Source organism: Exophiala aquamarina (assembly GCF_000709125.1).
Source record: "Exophiala aquamarina CBS 119918 chromosome Unknown aczIA-supercont1.6, whole genome shotgun sequence".
Taxonomy (NCBI): Eukaryota; Fungi; Ascomycota; class Eurotiomycetes; order Chaetothyriales; family Herpotrichiellaceae; genus Exophiala; species Exophiala aquamarina.
The window spans coordinates 532802-559532 of record NW_013550582.1 but is presented as its reverse complement, the minus strand read 5'-3'; the positions used below and the strand labels follow the sequence as shown (position 1 = coordinate 559532).

General features: G+C 51.3%; 12 protein-coding genes across 12 annotated transcripts; 6 read left to right on the top strand and 6 right to left on the bottom strand.

Annotated features, from left to right (window-relative positions):
- Nucleotides 1-236: 236 nt before the first annotated feature.
- A1O9_07601 (uncharacterized protein) lies at nt 237-984 on the bottom strand (the record flags this gene model as incomplete). Its single annotated transcript, XM_013403157.1, has 3 exons — nt 237-448; nt 504-711; nt 787-984. 3 exons carry the CDS (start codon nt 982-984, stop codon nt 237-239), a joined length of 618 nt encoding a protein of 205 aa, XP_013258611.1.
- Nucleotides 985-1812: 828 nt separating this feature from the next.
- A1O9_07600 (uncharacterized protein) lies at nt 1813-2686 on the top strand. The gene is made up of 3 exons (XM_013403156.1): nt 1813-1923; nt 1994-2432; nt 2586-2686. The coding sequence occupies exons 1-2, from the start codon at nt 1841-1843 to the stop codon at nt 2130-2132; spliced, it is 222 nt and encodes a 73-aa protein (XP_013258610.1). The 5' UTR covers nt 1813-1840; the 3' UTR covers nt 2133-2432; nt 2586-2686.
- A 606-nt stretch (nt 2687-3292) lies between these two features.
- Nucleotides 3293-4606, top strand: A1O9_07599 (uncharacterized protein; the record flags this gene model as incomplete). Its single annotated transcript, XM_013403155.1, has 3 exons — nt 3293-3699; nt 3818-4525; nt 4573-4606. 3 exons carry the CDS (start codon nt 3293-3295, stop codon nt 4604-4606), a joined length of 1149 nt encoding a protein of 382 aa, XP_013258609.1.
- Nucleotides 4607-5040: 434 nt separating this feature from the next.
- A1O9_07598 (uncharacterized protein) lies at nt 5041-5820 on the bottom strand (the record flags this gene model as incomplete). Its single annotated transcript, XM_013403154.1, has 1 exon — nt 5041-5820. The coding sequence occupies one exon, from the start codon at nt 5818-5820 to the stop codon at nt 5041-5043; it is 780 nt and encodes a 259-aa protein (XP_013258608.1).
- Nucleotides 5821-7502: 1682 nt separating this feature from the next.
- Nucleotides 7503-8499, top strand: A1O9_07597 (uncharacterized protein; the record flags this gene model as incomplete). Its single annotated transcript, XM_013403153.1, has 2 exons — nt 7503-7770; nt 7835-8499. The coding sequence occupies 2 exons, from the start codon at nt 7503-7505 to the stop codon at nt 8497-8499; spliced, it is 933 nt and encodes a 310-aa protein (XP_013258607.1).
- Nucleotides 8500-8598: 99 nt separating this feature from the next.
- A1O9_07596 (uncharacterized protein) lies at nt 8599-9439 on the bottom strand (the record flags this gene model as incomplete). Its single annotated transcript, XM_013403152.1, has 3 exons — nt 8599-8897; nt 8960-9279; nt 9351-9439. 3 exons carry the CDS (start codon nt 9437-9439, stop codon nt 8599-8601), a joined length of 708 nt encoding a protein of 235 aa, XP_013258606.1.
- Nucleotides 9440-11134: 1695 nt separating this feature from the next.
- On the top strand, nt 11135-12976 carry A1O9_07595 (uncharacterized protein; the record flags this gene model as incomplete). Its single annotated transcript, XM_013403151.1, has 2 exons — nt 11135-12047; nt 12354-12976. The coding sequence occupies 2 exons, from the start codon at nt 11135-11137 to the stop codon at nt 12974-12976; spliced, it is 1536 nt and encodes a 511-aa protein (XP_013258605.1).
- A 1113-nt stretch (nt 12977-14089) lies between these two features.
- On the top strand, nt 14090-14335 carry A1O9_07594 (uncharacterized protein; the record flags this gene model as incomplete). Its single annotated transcript, XM_013403150.1, has 1 exon — nt 14090-14335. The coding sequence occupies one exon, from the start codon at nt 14090-14092 to the stop codon at nt 14333-14335; it is 246 nt and encodes an 81-aa protein (XP_013258604.1).
- Nucleotides 14336-15015: 680 nt separating this feature from the next.
- On the bottom strand, nt 15016-15483 carry A1O9_07593 (large subunit ribosomal protein L24e; the record flags this gene model as incomplete). The annotated part of the gene is made up of 1 exon (XM_013403149.1): nt 15016-15483. The coding sequence occupies one exon, from the start codon at nt 15481-15483 to the stop codon at nt 15016-15018; it is 468 nt and encodes a 155-aa protein (XP_013258603.1).
- Nucleotides 15484-16176: 693 nt separating this feature from the next.
- A1O9_07592 (DnaJ like subfamily C member 19) lies at nt 16177-16632 on the top strand (the record flags this gene model as incomplete). Its single annotated transcript, XM_013403148.1, has 2 exons — nt 16177-16227; nt 16360-16632. The coding sequence occupies 2 exons, from the start codon at nt 16177-16179 to the stop codon at nt 16630-16632; spliced, it is 324 nt and encodes a 107-aa protein (XP_013258602.1).
- Nucleotides 16633-17386: 754 nt separating this feature from the next.
- On the bottom strand, nt 17387-18732 carry A1O9_07591 (uncharacterized protein; the record flags this gene model as incomplete). The annotated part of the gene is made up of 2 exons (XM_013403147.1): nt 17387-18241; nt 18568-18732. The coding sequence occupies 2 exons, from the start codon at nt 18730-18732 to the stop codon at nt 17387-17389; spliced, it is 1020 nt and encodes a 339-aa protein (XP_013258601.1).
- Nucleotides 18733-20190: 1458 nt separating this feature from the next.
- On the bottom strand, nt 20191-21225 carry A1O9_07590 (uncharacterized protein; the record flags this gene model as incomplete). Its single annotated transcript, XM_013403146.1, has 2 exons — nt 20191-20905; nt 20963-21225. The coding sequence occupies 2 exons, from the start codon at nt 21223-21225 to the stop codon at nt 20191-20193; spliced, it is 978 nt and encodes a 325-aa protein (XP_013258600.1).
- Nucleotides 21226-26731: the final 5506 nt, after the last annotated feature.

Sequence of the window (26731 nt, the reverse complement as noted above, 5' to 3'; positions counted from 1 at the left end):
CGTCACACAATTTCTGTACATGAGGCGCAACTCGCTGTCTCAGCCTGTCCTTGTTGGAAGGGCTAATGGTCATAATGCGCCCGAATGGCTTTTGATTGGTGGTTGACTTATCAGACCTCATCACTATCATACAACTCGCTTGACCTGTAACCAGACAGATGGTCAGCCACAAACACTCAAGTCTTCCTCTTAAATGGATATGTACAATGCGGATATACTGAAGAGAAACAGGCCGTTCAAGGAAGGGGGCGACTATTCACCTCGAAGAATCGCTTAAGCCACCAGACTTGGAACACGCCTTCTCCGATCAAGACTCCAAGCTGGAATATCGACCACCACTTGACTCTTGCGTTTGTGCTCTCTGCTGTATTTCTGTGTGTCCGTTCCCGGACGACAATGTACGCTTGTTCGTCCTTGACCTGTGCTAGGAGTTCGGAAAGTTGGCGGACTGCAAAAGGTGACTCGTTAGCTATGAGGCTTCATGGAGATTGGGGACGACGTACTTTCTGTCTCCAGAGGATCCTGTGGGGCCTCGGATTCGGGTACATAGACAACACCATGGACATTGAATGAAACTTCCTTGCTGTTCGCAGACCAGTGTTCATTGCTGAAGCAGTAAATATATCGTCCATCCTGTCGAGCCTCAAAGGAGTAATCGCCGGAGGATACCGAGTTGATTTGTGTCTCATATGAACCGGAAGGATCGGTAATCTAGATGTTTGAAAATATTATTGTTAGAAAAGCCGCATTGGGTGGCAGTGACTCGAGGCCCTGTCCTTCACTCACGTAGAAGTCGATGTCCAGATTGGCAGCACCACCAAACTCACGGTCACCAACTTGGAAAGTGACAGTCATCTTATCATCCTTGTGCAACTCTTCATGGAAACATTCTCTTGTATGTGCCTTCAGTTGAATATTATGGGCCAGGCCAACCCCTAGCCAGCCCGAAAAGGCTGCAACGGTCGCAGCCGCGCCCAAACGCATTTTGACTCGTTAAGGAGGATATGAATGATCCGGAAAGTAGTGGACGGAGTCGCTAAGCCGCCCGCGGGTGCTGATGGCTGGACGTTGTTGTTGGTGTTGTCAGGAGATCTTTACAATTCAACACGAACATAAAAAGTGTCCAATTCTCTCCGCAGTTTACGATCTGGCGTGGCTGCGGCGGCTGTCACTCATGGATTCCTTGCACGTGCCCCTGAACTCCAATGTCTTGGCATTTCGAGCCCCTTTTTCCTCGGCCATCCTGCCCCTTTTGACCTCGAGCCCATGAGGAAGGTATGTACAAGTTGTCCAGCTTACAATCCTCGGCATCACCACGATTCGGTGAGTTGATTTTCGACATACCAATCACCCGGCTGCACGGGAACCAGTACAGGTACAGTAAATTCAAACCGTCAGGCCAAAGACATGCTCAGGACTACATTCATGCTCTTGCACTTCAAACCATGGTAGGCAATATCCTTATCAGGTGTCAAGAGGAAGACCGTCTCTTGCTTCAATTCCGTCACAGTTGTTTTGTGATGTGCCAACCGTTGGTTCACTTCTTCCATTGGAGTCATGTGACCCGTTCTAGTGATACCTCAGATCAGTGAGTGAGCGGAACCATACAATGCCAATTTCCAATTCCACTTCACTTCATCTTCACAAGAGCAGTAAGTCCACGCATCTTGTTGTTGCCTTACATTCTTATTCTTCTTGTTATCCGACTATCCCGCAAGTTCCACGGATGGCTGATAGGCACGAGCACCTCCCAATTTCTTCCAGAAGCCAGGACTACTGACTACACTGACTACCCTGGCTTTCGCCGTCGGAATGTCTTTCACAATGTTTTATACGAAGAATGGCGAGCAAAGACCAATCAAAATGTCAATCTTCGACGCCTTTCGAGGTGTCCCGGACATCAAGCCACGAAAGGCCAAGACTGTGAGTCACTGCCGCCCTTATTACTGCCGCTTCCAATGACCACCAGATCGGAACGCACTGACGACCACAGTGCTCATGCTGCAACAAAGTCCACACAGCAAAGAATGGACCCAAGCACGGCAAACAAGCAAACTCTTGCAAGAAGCCAGCTGACTCGAACACCAAAGAAGACGACTTGCGCGAAGATGATCGAATCATGCTTCGTATGAAGGCCGAGAACCCAACCAGACCATGGTCGGATATCATTGAAGCCACGTCTTTCAAGGACAAAGGCGAAGCAGTTGCGCGCTGGAAAGAAATCGAACGCAAAAACCAGGAGGATTCGAATGAAGGTGTGGCAAATAGACAGGAGCAGAAGAAGAAGAAAAAGACGAAGGACAGAGACCCAGACAGAGAGGCCCGGGACGCGAAGAATCGTGAAGAAGGCCTGAGGAAGAAGGTAGAAGCGAAGAAGAATGCCGAGGTTGGGGGAGAAGATGGTAACTCGAAGACGGAGGACAAAATGGTAAGTCGTAAGATACGAAATGCCCATGGAGGTGAAGTACTCCAGCCATGTGAATACTGACTGGGATACGGTGACAAGGTCGGGCCGTCCATATACGGACAATTCAACGGCAAGGCTAAGAATGATCAATCCGATACCAACGACATGAAAGCTCTAGCTGATGGGTACGACAAGAAGAAGTGGCACATGATAGCTTCGAAACACTATGACAAGACTGGACAACGCATCACGGCTACTCAGGCCAAAGCTATGGCCGAAGGAAAGTGAACTCACAGGATAAATAATGTGTCCATCCGAGCATCCAGAATTTGCCTTCTTTTTGATCGACACGATTTCGTGAAACCTCACACGGTCCAAGGGATGGAGGACGGTTGATCTGCGGGCATTGAGATAGTGGAGCACTCGTTGTGTAGCCTCTCCGCATCCAACATCCCTGGAATCCTGGAACCCTGGAACCCTGCATTCCTTTCAGGCTAAACATGTTTATCAACTCTTGACGGCGTCGGTGACTCTGAGACTCAACAATCAAGCTTCTGCTAGGCACGTAACAATATTGGTGCACGTCATTTCTCCAATCACCAAAGCGTACACTCATCCTGTACCAGTAACTGCGATTTGTTACTACCCACTACCGCATGTATGCTTCATTTGGTTCCTGGCTAAGCATCTTGGAGGAAATGCCCCGTATCCATGTTTGGAGAGGCACTGGTAAGTACTAGTAGCCGAGCTTCATACAGACGTAACATGGTAGGTCTGCAGGCGGTGGGGGCATCAAGCTGGATAAAAACCCTCACACATCCTCACCCGCGTGAATTCACCATTCCTCTCAATAGACTGTTCTCTTTCCAAAGGCACTCGATCAAGATGATATCCTGTCAAAACTATACCCGCGCATTTCTCACCCTCACCCTCACCCTCACCCTCCCGCTCCTCATCCACCCTACGGCCAGCACCACTCTCCCACGTCACCACAACCCTCCAGTAAAGAACTCCGTCTGGTCGCTCTCGAACTTCAAATCTCTCATCACATTCGGCGACAGCTACACGGACGAGAGCCGTCTAGGGTGGTTCATCAACCACAACGGCACCGCGCCCGCAGCCGGTACTCTGCTGCCCGAGTCATTCTCCACGCCCGGCGGCGGCCGGACCTGGGATCGCTATGTCATCCAGTACACGGGTGAGACCAGCAGCAGCGGCCAGTGGATGCCAGCGCTCACGCTGTACGACTATGCTGTCTCCGGGGCGGTGTGCTCAAATGAGATCACACCCAGGTAAAGCCGACCTCGCAAGGGCACTATCCCAGCGCGCAAGCCTTCCACTTCCCCTTCCCCCACCAAGCCATGCCACAGCGCACGCGTGTATATGCTAAGGTCTCTCAAACAAATCCAGATGGTTTGAAGCCATCAACGCTCCGTTCCCATCCGTCCTCGAGTACGAAGTCCCCGCATTCCTGGCCGACCTGCCGGCGACTCAGGTCAACAGCACCCCACCCACCCCCCTCTTCCCACTGGGCAGCCTCTCCGCCACCTCGGCCGTCTACGCCCTCTGGATCGGGACCAACGACCTAGGGATCTGGGCCTTCTTGACCAATTCCCAGATCCCAGGAAAAGTGCTCGCCGACTACACGGCATGCATCTACGCCGTCTTCGACGCGCTCTACTCCGCCGGCGGCCGCGTCTTCGTGCTGATGAACACCGTGCCCCTGCACCTGGCGCCCCTGTACGCGAACGACACCCTGCACGGCGTCGGCGACAACCAGTACTGGCCGGAGAAGTGGCCCAACCATACGGCCATCGCGGAGACGATGCACGAGGCGATTACGTCCGTGAATGAGGTCTTCCGCGTGCAGACCCCCTTTGAATTACTGGTGGCCGGCCGCTACCCTGGCGCGAGCTTCGCGCTGTTCGACACGTACAAGCTCATCGGGGATATCTATAACGACCCGGAGATGTATCTCAATGGGACGGGCGTTGAGAAAGGTGGCGAGAGCGTTTGGGGGTACGAGAACCACTGCTCGGTGAACGGGTCCTCCTGCGTCAAGCTGCAGAATGGGACGAATCCCGACGGGTACCTCTGGTACGACGAGTTGCATCCGAGGTATGTCGAGCTCATTCTTCTTTCTTTCCTTTCGCTTTCTCTTGCAGACACGCACCATTGCGTCGAATCTTTGGTTGTTGAAGCGTCCTTCTTGTCCCCAGTCACTCCTCCGCCAACTCGGATCGTTGACTGATCGCTTTGGCAAACCTACGCAGTGAGCAAACCGACCGCATTGTAGCAGAGAATTTTGTTCAGGTGCTAGACGGTGCGTCGAAGTATGCTACGTACTACTAACAACACACGAAGAAACGAGATGTATGAAGCGAATACAACAGAAACTCTCATGTAATAATTGTAATAAATGCAATCTGTGTGGATTTGAAAACATCTGTGATTCTTACACGCTATCTGCCGGGTGAGCAAGTTCAACCAGTCTGTTGCTTCATCATACAATAAACCCAGCCTCGCTGAAGATGCCACCATTTCTATTCAGCATTGAGCAAGCCAGCTAACCACATTGTACCATTCTACGCCAGATCTTTTGGCATCCCACGAACGACAAACCTCCTTCTGACTCAACACGAGCTTTCCTGCTCAACTCTCGAATCAACACCCCCGACCCACCACACTGCAGCCTTGATAATCTGCTCGATCTGCTCAAGGTCCTCTTGACTCCTTGGTGCATAAAGTACCACCCGGCTTTCAGGTGTTGGGATGACTTGATGCTGACCTGCAAGACAGAGGAACCAAGCTGCACGTCGACTGGACAGGGGATGTCTCTGACCCCATCCTTTCTCAATCACGGTCCTGACATCGCTGGGGTGCAACTTCGTCGACATGAAGCCGTCGAACTTGTCTGCGTTGAGGATCTCACCATAGTACTTGGTGTGATCGAAGACACGGTGGCGAGCGAAGAGGGTGACATTGCCCTCTTCGAAAGTTGACCGTCCAAGGTAAGTGGTGTGGGGATAGGTGGTGTTGATCGTTGTGATGACTGTGCGCAGTCTGTTACTGAGGTCCTTCTCGGTCCCGGCAACGGTCTGAGTGGTCTGCTTGAGGTTTCTTGTGCCACCCACGGAAGGACGAGGGCCAGTACGCTGAGGCAGGGTCTCCAGGTAGCCCCGTGAGGAGGATGAAGACCTGGCAGGAGGCGAGAGAGGGTCTGACACCGATAGTGCGTAGAGCCAACGCTCATAGATGTTCTGTGCAAGGCTCGAGATGGCAATGCCTCGTTTCGTTGAGAGAATTGATTGAATGTCGAATTTGATAAATCTGAGCAGGCAAGTGATGATGGAGGAACCAATAAAGATGGAGGCCAAGACGTAGACAAATGTCAGGTCGTAGGAAGAAGACATGGCGGTGGTTGGATCCGTTCAGGATGGAGATTCAGACTGTGGAAGTTGAAGTTGAATGTCTCGGGGAGTTCAGTCCCTTTCTGCGCTCAAATCCTAGGGAGGAAGGTGAAGAGGGAATATCCGTTCACTTGGGTGTCACGATCTAGAGTTGAAATCGGAACAACCTGATAGAAGGAAACGCACGATAGTTATATCACATCCTTCTGACTTTCGATCGGTCTTTGGGCATTTTCATCTCCGACTTCACTGTTGGGCGGGCAAAGAAAAGAACTCCGGCAGGTGGTGCGATATGATGGCCGTGTGAAAACGACAGATGGGCTCTGCACAGGTCCGCGCACACCAAGCATTTGGTATACGTCTACGCAGGCATCAGGACCTGCCTGTAGGGAGGACCTACGTAGGAGGATGGTCTGTGATTTGCGAAGAGTCAGCTACCAAAGAGAGGAAAGTGAATATCGGCCTGGTCCAATCACACAATGGCCGCAGTTTCGGCGAGATGCAGCGGCTACCAAAGCATGACGGGTACATGGCTTCCATCATTTCGGTGGTCAGCGGGAGACGCTGCATTCATGCGTTTCGACTTGATCTACCAATAGAAAGGGGTTCCACGCAAGGTGTCGAAAGATTGGGCAGATATGGCGCACGGTTGAAACGTCAGGTCCTCTATCAACTGAGGTGGGTTAGACATGTACTGGTATTATACAGAGTACCCCGTACGTAGCCGACAACCGACATATAACCCCGAGATTCATCTTCTGAAACACATCGAGTCCGCGACGATATACCTGAAAGGGTAAAACGCGCAAAGCAGATGGTCTGAGGCCACAGCAATCCCTCAATGTGTAAGACGAGGATGAAGACGTTGGTGGTTGGTGGGGGAAGTTTTGCATGTACCGCGTCGGCATCTCGGCGCCTGAACCTCCGATGCCGACATCCTCCAAACCGTCTCCATCCTCCATACAAGATCTCGAGGGTCGACTGTCGACTGTCGAATTTCCAGTGTCGACAGCAAAAGAGCTGCGTCATGAGGATTCGTCATGGGCAGGGAAGAGACCGCGGGGAGCTAAACAGTTCTATCCGTGTGATCTGCGATACGTGGTCGAGGGTTATTGCGCAAGATGCCCCAAGATAAGCAGGCGAGATGTGACTTGACGGCGGCTTTGCAGGCCCGCGGACGAAACCGTCCTTCCCATCGATACTTGTGCTTACTGTGTTCTTCTCATCTAAATATGGGCACGGCAATCGGTGAGGAGCGATGGGCGTCACTCTGACAGTGTTACTGATCGTCAGCCTCGAGTTGTGTGCCAGTCTCGGCAAGGCTGACACCTACCCTAATTGGTTATCATGCCTTCACCAATCATGTTACACTCATCCTGGCCATCACCATGGCGGAAGAGATAAAAATACATGCCGTCAAACGCTCTGAAGAATATCTGCAGCATACGTGTCTGATGCATATCGACACCTTTTGTCCTGGGTGAGAACCTGTTGACCTCGTGCCCAGGTTTCTCCACATTCTCCATTCACTCCACTTACTCAGTTGAGAAGTGCAGCGCAGAACGACACACAGGGGAGAAGTGCCCCACCCATTGCTTCTGAAGCCATAGCATGGTTGTCGTCTCAGTAACTCTCCAACCACACATAGTGTGGTCTCTATCGCATTGCATGTCTGATATTGAATCATGGTGGGAAGTATGCTGACAGTGGGAGTCCTCGGGCCATCCGGGATGGGAGGATCCCACGTCGCCGCGGAACTGTTGAGTCGAGGGCACAGAGTCGTTGGAATATCCCGCAGCCCTGGAAAGATTGGCGGGCATGCTCTATACGAACCTCGATCTGTCGACCTGGAGAATGCTTCTATCGATGATATTGCGACAACGTTCAAGGATGTGCAAGTCATGGTATGCGCATATGGGCCGCATTCTAGTGGTGTGGATAGCATGAAATACAGTAGGTACACGAGCGAGCTCCTTTTCCCGGAGGATTTCGAATAACCTTTCTTGTGAACACACAGTGCCATTTCTCGAGACTCTACGGAAGATCATCCTTGCTTCCAAGGCGGCACAAGTCGTATATTTCATCATGATCGGAGGCTGTGGGAGTCTGTTGCTGCCAGGAACCAATGTTTGCGCTGTCGACAGTCCGAAGTTCTGGTTGGCGTATTGGCGATCCATGGCTGATAGCTACGCCCATGTGACTTACCTAGAGCAGCGATTCGGCAATGGTGCTGCCCGCCTCGATATCCGCGCTTATCGGAGTGCTCGAGCCGCCCAGCGAGAGGGAAGAGATACGCCGGAAGCGCAGTTTGTCCGCGAGAGTCACGAGAAGCGTGCGACGGAGAATGATCACGCGAAGCCGCTGATAACGGCTTGCAGAACCTCGCTCCTGTTCTTCGAGGGCAATACCTCGTTTGACTGGACCTTCGTGTCTCCATCTGCAATGTACCGCTCTGGTCGGAAAACAGGAACTTATGACACTTTCCTTGACTATATTCCTCTGAAGGGGGATCAAGATGATTCCGAGATTCTAGATAGTCGGCTAAAGGGCATCTCCACCTTTGATTTCGCGATTGCAATTGCAGACGAGACTGAGAGAAGGCAATTCAAGGGGAAACATTGGACTGTTTGGGGAGAATTAAGTGATGATGAGCCTGCACCATCGCCATATATTAGTCTGTAGAACCCACAACTGTGGCGCTAGGACGTCCGTTCTTGCTGGAAGGATGGAATTGGAGACATGGGAGAGTCATCGATGCAGTCCTGTAGTTGACCACTTGCTTCAGAAAGGCTTTCCAGTTGAGATGTGCGCATCAATATTCACGCGGAAGCCCTCGTCAAGCATACTGAACAAGGTTGTATCCTTCTTCTCCGCCATCATCCAAGTAGCATCATGCGCCAGAGCAATATGAAAGGCATGCGACCGCTCCATTTCCCGCATCTTGGCTATTGTTTCTGCGGCTGCAGGAATGTCTTGGTGAATACATCGTTTTGTGCCATCTGCTAGAATAGTGACTGCAATGTCGAATGTGCCATCGATCAAAGCCCTGCAAGAGAAATCAGCCCGACCAATAAGATTTTCTGGACACGATTCAAGTCTAACTTGCTGTGAGCACAGTCCGAACCCAAGAGCACCCACTCACCCCCTTCAGTTCGGGCCGCTGCACATAGATTCCCTGGCATGTGTCCTGGTGCTTGGATGATCCAGAAGGCCCCGTTACCGAAAATGTCCATGGCTTTGTCAAACGCACCGAATTTCACCCAAGGGCCTTCAAGTTCAGACCATCGTTCTTTCGAAACGTCACGGTCGAATATTCGGGGGTCATACTTGTGTGATATTGATGGATCCGTGTTATGTGGTTCCATCTTGCCTTCGCACTCTTGTTCGGTACCTGGGCCGAAATACGCATGAGCACGGGGAAATTCATCTGCAATCGGTCGACAGTGATCGAAGTGAGCATGACTGCCTCAGTTGTTAGTTGGCACAGACGCACAAGGTAGACGCTAATAGTTGATTTTCGATTGCGAGCTTACCTGAAGAAGACTGTGTCCACGTCTTCCGCTTTCACACCCGTGGAGAGCAACTGCTCAACGAGACTTCGACCGGGCCCAATGCAAGACATCATGTCCATGACTCGTCTTATCGATGGGATGTAGTCCTCCCTATTCTAGTGATAGACCTGGATGAGCACGGCCGTCAAGCATAAACGGCACGATCGTAGACCAACCTTCGATATGCCCACATCCCAGAGTACATGGCGCCCACTCTGCGGATCGTGAATGTAAAAGGCCCAGTCATACAATCGAAAAACTTCATCGGTTTCCACATCGTGGTGTATCCCTTTAGTCGATGCCATCATACTTCCTCCATTTAGGAGTCGAATTCGGACAAAAGAGCTATTGTCTTCCGGCAGCATGATTGGTACGAACTATTTTGGAGTGGGATTGGTGTCAACTAAATTCTCTGGCTACGACTGATACATGCCTGGCGAGATGTTGGGCAGATATCAACTGGGAGATCTCAAGCATGTATCGAAGAGATGGGGCCTGAGCCCGATCCGATCGAGTTGGGGTTGACCCCAATTCCTGGTACATATGAGTATTCCGCACCAGCGAGGATTTTATGAGAGAGAAAGCCATTCAACTAATGACTTGCCGGCGGGTTGAGCTGTTGCATCCAGGTAGCCTTACGCGTGGTCGCTGCAAGCAAGATGTGGCGAATTCCTTGTGGCCCATTTCGCCCCGGTAGATCCACGAATTGCTCAGATGAATTGTGACGAGAGGCACTGAGGAAGGAAAATGGCTGTGTGGAAAAGCCCGAAAAATTCTTGTGCACAGCACACTCGCACCTTGCTAGTCCTCCATAGTAAAGTTTACTTTTCATTTCACTCAATGTAGTTCTCCGTCTTCGCCCATTCATGCATCAGTGTTCTGCGACATCGATCTCCGGGCTCTTGCCCAATAGTCTGAGCATTGACCAAACCCATCACGTGTTGTGAGGGCAATAATAATACTTGATAGAAGGATCCAAAATGTTGATTGAAGATAACAAACATCACATTGCAAGGTCAGCCCCGAAGCTGCAAAGAGTTTCACCTCGAGTATCGCATTGTATAAAAAGAGTACGGAGGACCTGCGAGAGATGAGCACTGTTGAGGGGACTACAAGCGATGGAAGTGGCCTTTTAGGAACTAGTATGAGGCTAAATTAGCTGAGCACGTGGGTACGTACCTAAACCAAGTACTCCGTATTATTTTGTAAGTCTGCCAAGCTACCTATTGGATGCCTATACACAAGACACAGGGTACCTAACCTTAGGTAAGGACCTACTTAGGTACGGGGCGCCCCGGGGTAGTTTGTGTCGTTAACCGCCATCTCCACGCTCCAGCCTGACGAGCCTTACCGCTGGCCAGAGGTGAAGCCGCGTCGGATTTCGGGTCACAGAAATAATGAACCTCCTCTCACTGCTTGCGACTCGGATCAGGATGAACAGTTAGGCCAAATGTACAGCTACTTGAGCCTGTGAAGTCTCGCCGATACGCATACATCCAACTCCAGGTCGAAGAACGTGCTACCACCCACCCTCGCCTCTCTGTGACGCACACATGCTGCGGCCCTGTCTCCGGCAGTATGATCATCTCTCCTCCTATTGACCGCGATGATTTTCAGGTTGCAATCACTTGGCCTTACCTCTCAAGGCCGAATGCGTACAGGCTCTGTTCGACCGAGTATGGGACAAAAAGTATGGCAAGGCTAATGGGGACGGCAATGCATACAGCCTGGGAGTGATGTCGGGACATAATGTTGTGCTTGCGCATATGCCTGAGATGGGCAAGGTCAGTGCTGCAACTGTTGCTGCCGGTCTTCGTTCAAGTTTCAAACGTATAACAGCGGCATTCATCGTTGGTATCTGTGGAGCAGCACCGTTTCGACCCGATGACCAGACCGAGATCATCTTCGGCGACATCGTGCTAAGTGAAACACTTGTTCAATATGACCTAGGCAGGCAGTATCATAACATATTTCAAAGCAAGGCAACCCTGGAATCCTCCCTTGCACGACCTGGCTCCGAGATTCGTTCACTGTTGGCAAAGTTGAAAGTGACATCGAATCGCCTCAAAATTCAACATGACATTCTGCCACATATCGCAGCGTTGCGGAAGAGTCTACCACGGACCAGGTACCCAGGTGCAGAGACAGACAGGTTCTATCAGTCATCATATATTCACAAGCATCGAACAAACCCTACGCCATGTGCCATCTGTGAGTCCGCGCTACCGATATTCTGTCCAAGAGCCGCGGAAGCAGACTGCAATGGAATCGGTTGCGAGTCAAACATGTTGGCACCCCGTCAGCGACTTTCTGGGGACCAAGGGGTAAAATTTGCACCAAGCGTTCCAACGCCACAAGTGCACCTTGGTCGGATAGGTTCGGCAGATACAGTAATGAAATCAGCAGAGCATCGTGACCGCGTGGCAAAAGAATTCGGCCTTGTTGCCTTTGAGATGGAAGGCGCTGGGGCTTGGGACCTATTCCAGAACACACTCGTCATCAAAGGAGTCTGTGATTATGCTGATAGCCACAAGAACAAGCGATGGCAATGGTTTGCTGCTGCGACTGCGGCGTCTTGTCTTAAAGCGCTACTGAATGATTGGGATCTTGCCGATCAAGTCGCATCACGAGATTCCAGTCGTTCCACAGAAGGCGAGTATTATCACCTGATGGATTATGGTTGATGTCTTCTGACTTTCATTTTATTTGCCTAGATCTTACGATGGTAGAACCACTCTGGCACGTCCCATTTGTTCCGAGTAACCTGCCTCCATTGGTCGGGCGCACAAAAGAGATACGCAGTATCGAGTCAACTCTATTTCATCCAAATCCACGAGGTAGAGTTGCAATCCTTGGTCTGGGTGGGATTGGTAAGAGCAGGCTCGCCCTAGAGATTGCACAGCATCAAAGAAAAGAATACTCGGTGTTTTGGGTTCAGGCCAGAGATGCACTGAAACTGGAGAGTGACTACAACGCCATCGCCAGACTATTGGACATACCGAACTGACAGCGATGTTCGACGACTCGTTCCAAAATATCTAGACCATCACTTTAATGGAGAGTGGCTCATGATATTGGATAATGCCGATGATACCAATTTATGGAGCACATTGGGACAGAGTTGGAGCAGTCCAGACAATCTGGTAGACTGTCTTCCGAAAGGCTTGAAAGGTTCCATTCTTGTCACAACTCGAAATCGCCAAATCGCCACGACGTTGGCAGGGAGATACGCTGTAGAAATACTGGAAATGGAATTTGACCAAGCTGAGGATATACTGCGAAATCAGTTGATCAGCACACAAATTCTGAGTGATACTTCAAGCTCTCGAAAGCTGCTTGAGATGTTGACCTGCCTCCCGCTGGCTATTGTACAGTGTGCTTCCTATATCAACCGGAATAACATCTCCGTCAAAACATACTTGCAGCTACTCAACGAACCAGAGGATGAGGTTATCGAACTCCTCAGCAAGGACTTCAATGACGAGGGACATCAAAATCCCATTGCTACTACATGGCTGCTCTCTTTCAACCAGATTCGAGAGCAGGACCCAGACGCAGCCCAATATCCCGCATTCATCGCGTGCATTGGCGAAAAGAATATCCCCTAAATCGATTTTACCCAGACTTTCTTCAAAGCGAAGAACCGAAGAGGCACTCGGAACCCTGAAAGCATATTCCTTTCTGATCTTCCAAGCTGACGACGGCCTGTTTGCTCCTCTTTTTGATATGCACCGACTGGTTCGTCTTGCCATGCGCAATTGGCTTAAAAGTCAGAACACCCTTCAAAGTGCGGTGTTAAAGGCCATTTCTCATCTCGATTTCCTCTTTCCAGAAAACGCCTTCGATATTTATGGCATATGTCCTTTATTCATACCCCATGCGCAGACTTTGTGTGGCTCGCCACTCGGCTTCAAAGCAAAAGAACGCTATTCGTTGGTCCTAAGAATCGCTGAATTTCTCCATGGTTCAGGGAAACCATATGCAGCATTTGTCATGCGCTCTGAAGCGGTCAAGGGGTGCGAAGAGACCTTGGGAAGGACGTTAAAATAACTATGCAGGCATATTTGGCTTGCTCAGCTTCCTTGTTCGAAATGCACGACTGGGAGGGCGCAGAAGCCTATTCCAGAAAAGCATTCAATTGGTGTAAAACCTATGCTGCCGATCATCCGACGATGATACGCTGTATATCGTTTCATTCAATGGCCCTTACGATCCTGGGAAAAGCAAAGGAGGCCCAAGTGCTTTGTGAGGCAAGTTGGATGGCGTTGGACCGTCGACAGCAGGAGATATCCGAGGTAGAGAATTCCGCTGCTTTCTCCTACAGTGATCCTCAAGTTCAGCTTATGCATCCTCTAGCAATCACCCTTCGCGTACGAAGCCAGTTCGAAGAAGCAGAACACTTGCTTTAAAAATGGTGAAACTCTGCGAAAGAGAGCGTGACCTTGAGTACTATTGGCAACTGCTCAGAGGCCTGGATGCTCTCTTTGGAATATATGTCTTTGACAAGAAATACAAAGCCGCAGAAGACGTCCTATCAAAAATGATAAAGTTGCTAAGGGACAGACATCACGAAGATCATCCGCTCACAATAGAAAGAGCACAAACTCGCTAGCGTTTATCTCGAACAAAAGCGATATGATGAAGCTGCAAAGCTGCTAGCGCATGTTCTTGATATGCACTCAAGTACCAGAGGTCCCAGCCATCCTGAGAACACTATAATCATGCACCAGCTCGCCTGGGCGTGGTGGGCGCAATGCCGACGAGATGAGGCAATCGAAATGACAACCAAGTGCATTGAATTGCGCAAAGAGACACTGAAGCCGGACGACCCGGACCTACTCGCCTCAATGTCCCTCCTTAAAACCATAGAGGCTGGTGATATGGAGGCGGACCTCGACGACACCCCATCAATATCAGATAAAACAGAGAGCAATGACAATCCAATTCGTGCTCCCGAACGGCGCTAGTCGTTCGGGTGTATGTATTTTGGCTTAGGATTTTTGGGGGCTGGGGGCGTCTCTGGACTAGCCTCGAGTCAGCACGAAGTGGCGTGAACAGCCTAAACGAACGACCCGTGGGAATCAATGGCGATCTTTTATGAAGCGGTTTGAAAGGCACAATGCAGCCTGCGGGTGGACTGGAAGGCTTTCCTATAATGCTATCGTGACACAGGAGAGATGATGTTTATCATGAAAGATGAGTTAATGCGTAATGCGGGAGAGATGCTACGTTGACATCTAAGGCAAGAATGCTAATCATCCTTTCTTTGGGATCGCTTTTCTATCAGTGGGTTTTTCATCACCTGCTTCCATCGATCGTCTAATACCTCCGCCAGCAATGTTCTGGTGGGATTGTTCTATGCAATAGCTTTGGTGGAGAACTCGCCGCAACAGTATATATATCCCTGTTTTCTTTTAGTACCGTGCTTTTGGAGATTCAGCAAAGGGCCACTATCACTTGTGAAGGATAATATTTAGATATGGTGATATTCATTCATCATGCTGGCCCCTATTTTAATGCTCTCTATCGCTCTTGTCGACATCGCGCTGAGCATAATTCTCAAGGGTTTGCGCCGCCACTCTCCATCCACAGAATAACATAACTCCCTGAGCGCCGGCGGGTATTCGTGACAGACGTGGTCTTCTCATCAATCGAGATCCATCTCCTCCTCGGTGCCACCACCAACCAACAACTTCCTCTTGCTCTTTAGACGCAGCCTCTCCTCGCCCATGACCCGACTGGCCTCCATCTCCATCTTGACCTTCTCGGCCATCGGCTCCATCTCCGCCCTTGCAGCCTCCAGATCCGCCAACTCCTTGCGAATAAGATGCTCACCCTCCGCCACGACCTTGAGGTTCTGCCTCCTCTTCGCCTCCCGCTGGGCCTTCCCACTCAACCGCCGGCGGGTATACACCCGCTCCCTCCGCGCGCGGATCTCCTCAATCCGCTCCATCGCCTTCATCGTCGCGGCCACCAGGTTCCGGTCGTACTTCACGGGTGCGTTGCGCCGCTTCGCGAACTGCGAGAGGAGCAGGTTCTGGTCCACGATCATTTCCTTGCCGCGCATCGCTCGGGAGGTCTTGGTCCATTTGAGTTTACGGGGTTGTCGCTTCATCTTGAAGTTCTTGTGGCATTTGGATCGGCAGAATCGGAAGAGTTTGGCGTCGTTGCGGACGAAGGTGATTCCTTTCGAGGGATAGACGGGCCGGGAACATAGGTGGCATGTTTCGATCCTGTGGGGACGAAGTGGAGGGCTTAGTTAGTCCCGGTTCTATGTACTGAAGGGGATATTGGTAGGATTGTAAGAAAGAGAATCTCACCTCATAGCTGCTGCTGCTGCTCCGCTGCGCCGGCGGTCACAGATATTCTTCGGGGCTGCAACGTCTGGAAGTCGCTGTGTAGTGGAACAGACACAAGTTCAGGCTGTCTGTCCTCGACTCGCAATGATTGCTATCGAGTGCGAAGTGGTACTGGCGGAGTGACCTTTGTGATTATGGGTCGTTGTCGATACAACGTTGGCGCCGCCTGATTTGCACAAGAATCTTTTGAGGTTCTTGAAAATTCCCGCCAAGAATTTGCGACCCTTCGGCTTCGCCTGATCAGGAAAGCCAGCCGACGACCCGATTATTCTTCTTGCGCGGAACCAAAAGAGCGAGAAACAAGAGCCGACTTCTCAGAAAAGACCAATCATTCATATAAGCTACACAAACGAACGTTACTCGGTCTTCGCAGACTCGCCATCTCATACACTCGTCGCGATTCAGATAAAAAGGATCTCTCGTCGACACACTTCACATTGTCAAGCAGAATGGCATCAACCGTCGCAATTGGCGTAGGCATCGCAGCCGCGGCTTTCTTCGTACGTCTTTTCCTTTGCCCTTAACCTTCCAAAGCAAGCAAGCAAGCATCCATAAAACCAAACCTTCCCCCCCATCTCTCACCTCCAAGAAAATTTCCAACTAACCACAGACGCATTCCTTCTCGAAAACAGGGACGAGCAGGCCTAGTCGCATTCCGACGATACCGCAACCCGAACGGGCTCAACGCGCTCGGCCGACCCTTCTACAAGGGCGGTTTCGAACCGAAGATGAACCGCCGAGAAGCCAGCTTGATCCTCGACCTGAGCGAACGCACACTCTCGAAAGAGAAGATCCGGAAAAACCACAGAGGGCTGATGCTCGTCAACCACCCCGATCGAGGCGGGAGCCCGTACCTCGCCAGTAAAATCAACGAGGCGAAGGAGTTTCTGGAGAAGAATGGTTGATTGCGTTCATGAATGAGCTGATTTGGAAACGGGGCGAGTCTTTTGCATTGGAGATGCAACATTTTCTTGTCATTTTTTCTACCGGGAGCATAGCGCGGCGTTAGGGACACCCTTTTTTTCCTTCCCGGGGAAACCACTCTGGATCGAGGCATAGATTAGACGAGCAAGTCCACTCCTCCAGCGTGTCGAGAGATGACCATGGAGAAGCGATATGAAGAGAAGAGAGAGAGAGACATTTATATTTGTACAAACATATCTCCACTCGGATGTGCAACAGATTTGCATGGGAAATAAGATGTACAAAAAGACGATCCCACACCTTTAACGAATGATTCAAACCATCTGACTATCCTTCTCACGGTCGCTCGCCTCGTTGAATAGATCGGTCTATGTGCCCATGTTGATCTGACCCTGTAAAAGGGGTCGCAAGTTGAACAAGGACGGTCGATGGTCGAACTGACACACTTTACCCAGACATCGAGTGTTGATTCTTGAAGGCACTTCAATCGCAACACTGGCAGCTGTCGTACTGACAAAGCTGAAGAGTTGAATGCCCTTGATATGTCTCCCGTTTGCTCATGTCATCTATGCAACTGGTCTAATGTCGCAAAACAAAAACAACCACCACCGTTTATCTCGGTCCAGTGATACGATTCGCCTGTTACATAAACCCAAGTGCGAAGGTCCTGAAAGCCAAAATGCACCGATCTAGATCATGGATAGCACGACAACCGTCCTGTCCATTCCCCCCTAATCAACTGTGACGATCGACAAACTCCTTTACAAAAGTATTAAACTCCTCGTGCTCCTCCCACATCAAGACGTGGCCCTTACCATCCCAGACCTTGTACGTCGGCCCCTCACCCATCTCCTCCTTGATAATCTCGAAATGCTTGAAAGTAATCATCCGATCGATCGTCCCATGCAAGACCGCGATCCGCTCCGCACCGACTTTCTCCTTAATCTCCAACAACTGCTCTTTCGTCTTAAGGTGCCAGCCCGCCGCAATGGCCTGCAGCATGAAGCCCTTGCGGGTAAAGCCCTCTTTGTCAGTGCGCTTGCTGAGCTCGTTGGCGGCGAAACGGTCCCAGTTCGTCGGGTAGTTGAGCGTCGGATCTGAGCCGGAGTTCTCTGTGTCTGGGAGGGCGAGGAATTCGGAGGAAAACAGGCGATGCGCGATCTCATGCAGTTGCATGTCGATGTCGCGCGGCACGAACATGTTGATCCGCTGCCGCAGATTCTCCACGAATGGGATTGTTCGAACCATGCGAGAGAAGGTCGATACGAGGATCAGGCTTGCGATTGAGTGTGGGATCAGAAGGGCCAGTTCCTGCGCGATCATCCCGCCCATGCTCACGCCGACGACGTGCAGGTCGCGTGGTTTCGGTGATGTCGACGCCGAAGAGGTCTCAATCCAGCCAATTTTACTCAGAAGGTCCACGACGTCCTTAGCCATCTCGGACGTTGAGTACCTACATGTAGGCTTGTCACTGAGGCCCATGCCGCGGTTGTCGAAGACGAGTGACGAGTACGTCTTGGAGTGATCGTGCCCAAAGTATTTCGTCTGTCGTTTCCACGCGGTTCGGTACGCTCCCAGCCCCATTATCCACTGTCACATGTGCACAGGGGTGGTTAGATAGATGGAGGAATATATCTCGGTATGGAGTGTAGAGATGGATGAAGACGAAAGGAAGACTGGCATGAGAAGCGACCTGCAACGTGCGTGCTTGCGTCTGCTACGCTTTTCAACTCAACGTGGGCGTGCAGGAAGCCTCAGCAGCATACTGCCTCTCAGTAACAAAACAATTCGTCTCCAATTTTTCAGACACTATGGTTTCCACACTGGCGTTGCTTCCCACCCCATCCCAGATGGATACAAAATGTAGAGCAGAGATCATAAAAAGGCAACGATTCAAGTTTGGAAATTGGACTCACCACCAACTTAGTGTTCCCCCCGCCATGGACCTCCCAATTCAATTTGAAGGGGCCACCGGTCCTCCCCTTAGCGACTTCTGACCTCCCTTTCCTCGCCGGTGGCAGATCCCATTCCAGTTTCTGGTATGCTGGGTGAGCGGTCAGCTCTTTGGCTTTGAGCGGCATCGTCTTATTCGCCTTATCTTATTCGTTCTGGGACTGTATGTAGAATAGGGTATGTAGATACTGAGGGGAGATCAGTAGGTTAGGGGATAATGTTCTGGTTGTTGGGGGAACGAAGTGGACAGAGAGCGAGATAGAGACAAGAGATACTGCTCCGTCCTGCTGTCGAGACACGCACGCCTATGTACCAGTCGTAGGAGTGGACTAGGGCTCGGATGGTCTGCCTGGAAATTGTGTTTATATCCAATCACGCGCACCACTGAGCCTTAACACAACTCAAAAGCGCCACATCGTATCGAGACGAGGCTGAAATACCTCGGTCTGCGAGCTCCAAAAAGTCAAAACCCTTGTCATATCCTTCTGCCTGGCCTACTGTAAAATGATCATCGTCACTGCTAAATATTTGAAGCGTTTCGGTCTGTGTACTCTGCCAGAGAACTACGGAGGAGTATTAGCACGACAAGATTCACGGGGTCGGCAGGCAGGCTGGAACTTACAGATCACGGGACAGGCGTGAGTGAACCTCGCCTTACCTTGAGATTGAGAGACTAAAACATATCTGTGGAATGAATTACTTCTGAGAAGGGTTGTTATGCGCAAATCAAGCTTGAACCTCACACGGTGATGGAAAATGAAATGAAGGGGGTTGTTCGAGCTGTGATCTCAGTGACAAGCGCGATAGACTTTTGGGGATTAGACCGAGTAAACACGTTTGCGGATCGATCTTCATACGGGGGGTAAAGATTCTAGTTTCGTCTTGATTTTAGCCAAGGTGATTGGCAGCCGGGGCTCTGGCGCGTGGGTGCACCAGTCCCGCACGCTCAGAATATTCCTGCACAAGGCCGAGTGATCGACTGTTGATATGTCAATCCCACCACATGTGTAGATCGTGTAGATCACGGGTGGTGGGGAAGAGTAGAAAGTAGGAAAAATTTCAAGGCGCCACGCTCACACCCTTTTAGACGATGACTCAAAAAGAATTCATTTCGACTAGATCTCTGTTCGTTTAAGGTCGTCCATAGCGCGAAACGTCTTGTGCCTGGTCATGTTCCAAGATTCGTAACCAGTCCCAGCTGTCAAAAAGCCAGAACTTGATGAGCTATTAATGAAATGCCAGCTACCAGTCCAAGAATACCATGCAACCAGCTATACTCGGGAGTTCGACGATGGCTTGGCTCAATCCCCAAATGCTTCGTTATCAGATATGGATCCGCTCTACGCTCAGAAAACTGACAGTCCCACTCGCTTTAACCTCGTCAACTGCATCATTCAGTCAACTCATCGGTGCTTTGAGGATCTGTCTGCGGAGCATGGACCTGGTTTTCCTTTTCTTGCAATAATCAAATACATACAGTCCTGAAAACGCCCAAAGTCTGCCCAAAGAAAGAAGGTAGGTAAATGGTGGTGTAAAGGAGTGATAAAAATTGATATGGTCGAAAGATGTGTTGCTGATGTTTTTGCTTATTCCTCCATACGAAACATTTCTTCATCGTCCATGTGAATATCTTTCGCTTCCCCAGAGTCCCTGTAGTTTCTTTCATCCGACAGGTTCTGAGTCAGGGTGGTGGGATGCAGCTGCAATAAGGGATTATATACGTTGGTCAATGTACTGTCGGAAGACTTGCTATTGAATGACTGATATTGTTGTGGCAATGGTGGTACAGGTGGTACATCTGAACTGAGATAGACTGGCTTGGTGCGAGGCGTGCCGCTATTGAAACTGAGACCAGCTGTGGCGGCAGCGAGAGTGCCATCGTCGGTACCCGAGGTGGTAGGTCGGAAATCAACCCCGGAAAGTCTGTGAGGGGGTAGCCCTGGAGAAAGAACACTCTCGGCATATGAGCTCGACTGGACCGATCGGTAGGAACGCGAGAAGCCATTGCTGCTGGTGCTGAAGCGTTTGGAGGAAGGAACGGGGTATGCACCTTCGCTCATGGGAGGGGGGGTTGTCTCGACCGAGCTAACTCCATCATGCATCTCTGAGGATGACAATCCTGGCGAGCCAGAAGAAGCGTCGCTCGGGTCGACGGGAGAGGATTCGTTTTCGGATTGGCCGGGCGTCAAATTATCAGAGGTCATGGTGCACAAGACTGAGGCAGCCTCCAGAAGCTGGACTTGCTGATGCTTCGAAATGAGGAGTTTGGAGGTGATGGCCCACGCAGGATCGTGTTCCCATCTACTAGCATTAGCTCACGGACAGCAGAAAAGGCCAACTTAGTCAGTGTGTTCATACAGATGTTTGGTCAAGCAGCTGCTGTGTTTGTAGCCCTTTCCGCAGGTATCACAACGCAGGTCCGAGGAGGGCTTTTTCCCTTCGCCCTTGATCAGGTATGACCCCTCACTCGCTCTGCGGTTTCGAGCCTTGGTGCTGATGGACTTGGAAGAAGGGGGAGCGTCCTCGTCGTATGAATTGTCTTCCAGGGCCTCATTGTCCTGAGCCGAGGGAGAGGTGGCTGAACCGTTGAAGTAGGAGTGCATGCTGGGTCTACTACTCATGGAGAGAGATTCGGTGTTTCTTTTGGAGCCCATGCTCCTGCGATGGCTGTGCGGAGGGATCGTCGACGCGTCTCCCTGTTCTCTCAACGCGGCCACGATAGCGGCTTGTGCAGTGGAGGAGGCGGCGGAGTTGACGCTCTTTCTGCGGTTGACACGGTGGGAAGTATTGGTAGCAGCGAGGGAAATGGAATGAGAGTGTTGTCTCGAAGCCCCAGGAGTATGCTTTGAGAAACTGCCCGAGACAGGGCGGGAAGTCGGTTGTTCCTTTGTTTAGAAATCAAGTCAGCACGGACATTCAGTTGAGCAAGGGACAAGTGAATTGACTCACTTTGGACGAGGCCATGTTGAAGGCAGAGACTGGTATAAGACGACCCTCGAGTTCAAAACCAGACAGAGTCTTGAGACTTGAGAGTCGTCAGGAGACAGCAGGGAACAATGTGTGGTGGTGATTGTGTGGTGGGTGCGGGTGTGTGTGAGTGTGTGGTTCTGGTGGGGGAATTCCTAAGTTCGATCGAGTGACAAGGGCAGCGAGGGGGCACACGCGGGTGGCTGCAGATCGAGACAGGGAAGGAAAGACGTCGATGAGGTTTGCGCCGCAAGTGAAAAGAATAGGAGGTTGTCGACGACGAGACGACAGGAGGGTGGGTGCGAGGAACTGGATTAGAAATGCAAAGTAAGGCAGCAATGATGGGGAGCAAGAATAAAAAGTGTCAGTGGTACGTAGAAAGTAGTGAGCAGTAGGAGTGTGTCGCAGGTGGATTGAAAAGAAGGAGACATGGGCCAAAAGTGTGACCGTGGCTGTGGCCGTGATCCTGACCTGACCTGACCCGAGCGTTGGGCGTGGCACTGGCAAACTCAGGACGTGGGCGGATGTTGGTCAATCACTTTAGTTGAGGCCTGTTCCGTGGGATCGGTGGAATTAAGTTGCTGGAAGTCATGTGGATTGGGGGCAACTGCGGATAGTTTAGGTCTTGTTGGAGACCTGCACACCTGGATAAGTCATAGTGTGGCTGTAGAGTTAACGGTATCGTAGGCGCAGTGCTGACTGGGAAGGCTTAGCTTAGGCATAAAGGTAAGAGGACTCGGTAGCTTGGGGTACAAACTCCGTACGAGTAGCTCGTAGTGTACTCCGTTGGAGAGGCCGAGACCAAACACCACCTAACCCTCGGCGGTGCTCGAGCCTGCTGATCGCCCGATTCCGTCTTGCGTGCTAGACTCTAAGTCTACCGAACATTCTAACTATCATTTTTGGCTTTGCATCTCTGACCTTTTGGCTGATACACAGGCTAACTGGCCTAGGTACCGCGGACTAACGCCCCTTCCCACCACTGCTAGGCCGTCCTGAGTTGGTTTGCTGCGGGGTTAACCGTGCCTGGATTCATGTGTCGGTTCCAGGAAATTAATGCCAAAGTTCCCCAGCCCAAGTTCGAGGCCTCGGTGCGCGTCCACTGGTAGCTGTTTCAGCAGCACGGGCGGCAAAAGAAATTTGTCCGCTCCCTCCTTGAGTCCTTGCCCCATCCTCAGCGCAGGCCTCGTACCGCGACAAGACCGAAATGGCAAAGGAAATAAAAAGAGCAGTTGCCGTTGTCTGAGGATCACCATAACCTGGATTCACTATTGCACCAGCTAAGGCCATGGAGTCATTGATCAGCCCAAACCCAACCTAGACAGGCAGGCCGCGGGAAGACCAGGTTCTTCCTACGAGGGGGCCATGTCACGATGGGGATGTGAGATGATGGCTTGCTTTGTTCGATGCATGGCCCGGGACGGCAAAAAAATAAAAGAAGCTGTCATGCATGGGCATGGGCAAGCTCTTGGTCTGGTTCTGGAGTGTTCGCGTTTCTCGTGGTTTATGGCGTGGGTCCTGCAGGCCTCATGCTCTATCGTCCTTGGTCCCAGGTTCCGTGGATGAGCATGGGCCATTGACCATGGGTCAGGCAACCCAGGGCAGCCGCACCACACGCTCACACTCGTTCCGTTCCTGGCTAGGGGTGAAGAAGAACCTGACTAAAAATTTTCTGGTTCGAGGCCCCATCAAGTCATGCTTCAGTCCAACCCTCTCCTCCACCCCATCCTTGCCTCCACATCTAGCTCCTGTCGGCAGTAAGCCTGAGCATGAGCCTGAGCCAAACACGAATCGGGCTTCGACTTTTGGCCACTCCGATTTCAGCATCTCGGCGCAGTCTCCTTCCATTTTCCCCATGATCCGGAAGAATTACCCAGGCCTACGACTAAGGTTCAAGCATCGCGTTTCAAAGACGCACGGGCACAAGAACGGGCCTCCCGGGTCTCTGGGTCATGTTCAGCCGACTGTACGAGCAAGGCCAAACAAATGGGGAACTGGGCACTGCCGATTAAGCTGGTACCGGTGCCAGCCCTTGGGAAACAAAAATAATAATAATACATTGTGGCAGTTCGCACCCACAAAGCTCCTTGCACCCGACGAGGGGTAGCGTTGCACTACTACCACAAGTACTTGCTCCGTACGAGCAGCTCGGACTGGGTCGTCCAAGTAGGGAATGATGGGCGTCAACAGCACGGAAGTAACTTACGAATCATGATAAGAGGTGGCCGTCTCACTGTGGGCGATGAATGCGTGCAATTGGCCACCCTGTAGCGCCTGATTGGCGGTTTCCAAGCTATTGGACGACGAGTGCCTTCTCCAGAAGAGGGGACACATCCAGCCTGACCGCGCGAGCGCCTGCCTAGGTGCAGCCAGACCAGAAGGGAGTGAGTGTGGAGCATCTAGCACGCACGCAAGCCGTCGAACCAGTCAGTCAACACGAATTCAAAGGGGGCCAGTTGTACATAGCGCCATCAGCTGCACCAAACCGCATCTGAATAGCTGCAGCAGGGGCGAGAAGCGACCCTGAACAAGTCATGGAGCACCTTCCAAGCACTTGCGAGGTCGCATGATTGCGTCTCGAGGCCACAAAATCACGCATCAACTTCTGCAATGCCGTCATGGCCTCAATCCTTGTGGGGGTAATGTAGGCTTGTCCAAGCTGTGGCATAGGTCCCGTGCCCTCGGTTCGTTCTGTGGTACTAGTCAGCATTGTCACTGGACAGCGGATGCACATTTTGTCGTCATCGCATCCTGTACGGGTACTCGTTCAAGAGGCGGGACGAGAGCACGGGGCGCCGTTGCCAAATTAAATGCCACCTATGGGTATGTACAATACCAGGTTAAGCGATTGTCAACAAACCGAAGATTCCGCACCTCCCAGACGCTGGATTTATCCGGGAGTCAAAACTCATTAGTCAAGTTGTTTGGCACCTGTGGCATGCCATCTAAACGAGTCATGCCCAAGCCGGGCATCTTGCCGTCGATCAATCGTGGTCGATTCCGATCATCCGTGGGGCACTTCGCGCCATAGTGATCGTCGACAACCAAAACCCATTATTTTATATATATAATTCGGGGTCAAAGCAAAATTTAAACACGAAGACACAAGTACCTCGGGGCTCCCGCGAGGCATGGTAGCTTTGGCTCATCCATGTTGTTCATCGTCTACGTCGAGCTTAGCTACGGAGTACTCAATTGTACTCAATCGTCCGTCCTGCCGACTAGTATCAGGTGGGTTCCTCTTGAAGTGGTTTTGGACCCTTGTCGGTTTCTGGAGATAACCCCGGAGCGCGCCAACTCTGCATATCAGTCCCGTTGTGCGGATGGAACTAAACGGCGGGGTAAGGCAGCAGAGTCAGCTACCTCGGTCTCCCGCATTGATACTGCTGTGAGAAGTAGACACAGGGCGAGAGAGGTAACTCTATTGCCCACAGAGGCAACAAGCCCCGAAGAGGCTGATGCTCGTGTAGTCGACATCCATATATGAAGATGGTTCAGGCAATGCATATACCGAAAATCGGAGGGCGAAACGCTGGGGGGAAACGTGGAATGCGAACACCTTGATCTCCGCAGTTATCTCTGCTATCTGGGGCTAAAGCTCAATTATCATGGTCGGGACATCCCACCTGCCGCATCCAGCTTCCAGGATAGCACCCATGTTTGTCGCGAAAAGCCGGGCTGAAAGGTGCATGGTTTGGTGCATGGCAAAGAACAAGCTATTCATTCCTTGACGCCCGATTTTTGATGGCTGGCTGGCTAGCTGTAAGATGGAATGTCCTCCACCCGTGAGGAGCTCTCTACTCCGTACCAGTTCTTGATATGGGCCCAAGGTGGAATAGTCTTATCAGAGCCATGGACTACGCGACTCTCTAGCAATAGAGCTAGCGCATCGGCGCAGAAGTTGAACCCTCCTCGGTCCTTCAGACCGAAGAGGGAGGGATCTTATGGGAGAATCGGCTTGGTACGGAGTACATCTGTGCGACTCCGAATTCCTGTGCTACTGTGTACACAGTCAGCAGACACGGTGCATATCTTAGCTTCAACTATGTATTAGACGACATCAAGAGTCTGTATCTGCCAACTATGACAGATGTGCTCTTCTATAGGTCGCGAAGAGTCTGTCTATAAAACTCCAGGCGAACGATCGGATTATCCTGTCCGAGTGCGTAGGTCGATTCTAGCACATCAGACATGCCGGCGCCAGACGATCAGGCCCATGTCTGCAGCCTGATCGACGCCCATTCGGCCCTGGCTCTGGGAAGGTCAACAGGTCAGACTGGTCAGACCAGTCAGTCTAACATTCCTGCGTCGATATTTATATCTCACCGTGATCACTAAAGTCCGCCTATACCGTCCAGATTGAGCTTAGGTCACGAATGGAGATCTAAGCTTAGGGGGTGCCTGGCGACCTGACAAGCTCGATCAAGCTCTAATTGATCATTTGGGGGAACCATTGGAAGAATATGTCCGATAGCTAGCAATTGAGAGCTCCATCATCCATGGTAACGAGGTCCATATGGGGACCCGGTCAATTGGATTGGATCTGGCGGCCGGACTTTTTGCACAGGCCACAAAGCAATACAATATCGCCATGACTACCTAGTAGTATTATTTGCACTAGGTAGGTACTTGCCATGCAATGTTTCCATTTTTGTTATTTCGCTTCAATGCTCTTACCAAGTCATGTTTGCGAAGAAGATCCACGTTCCAGGTCCATGTCCTCCCCCCCCTCTTTGCCCTCATGCCCCCCAATGATGAACCACCGCAATCTGCCGTCAAACGCCTCCCTGCTTGTCCGGCGCCACGGACCGGCAATCACCCAACGTCCAAAGCCCAACGTGATTGATCAGTCCTAACTTAAGCCTATCCGTAGTGCCTTGTAAGGGATTAGCACTACTACTGGCGAGTACGTCCTCCTCCCGTGGTTAATTAGCTGTGAACATCAGTTAACGGCTTCAGCCTCCCTTTTTTTTCTCTCTGCTTCTCGACTCTTACAACTTGTAACGTTGCAGATAGTCGTTCTGACTTCCACAAGACCAAGGGTTCTTGGCTTCTGTTGAAGGTTCGATTGCGTTATCCCCCCCCGCAGCGTACTCCAGATCTCGCATTACTACAGGCAGACAGCAGACTTGCATGCCGGAAAAGGATTCGCAAGGGTGC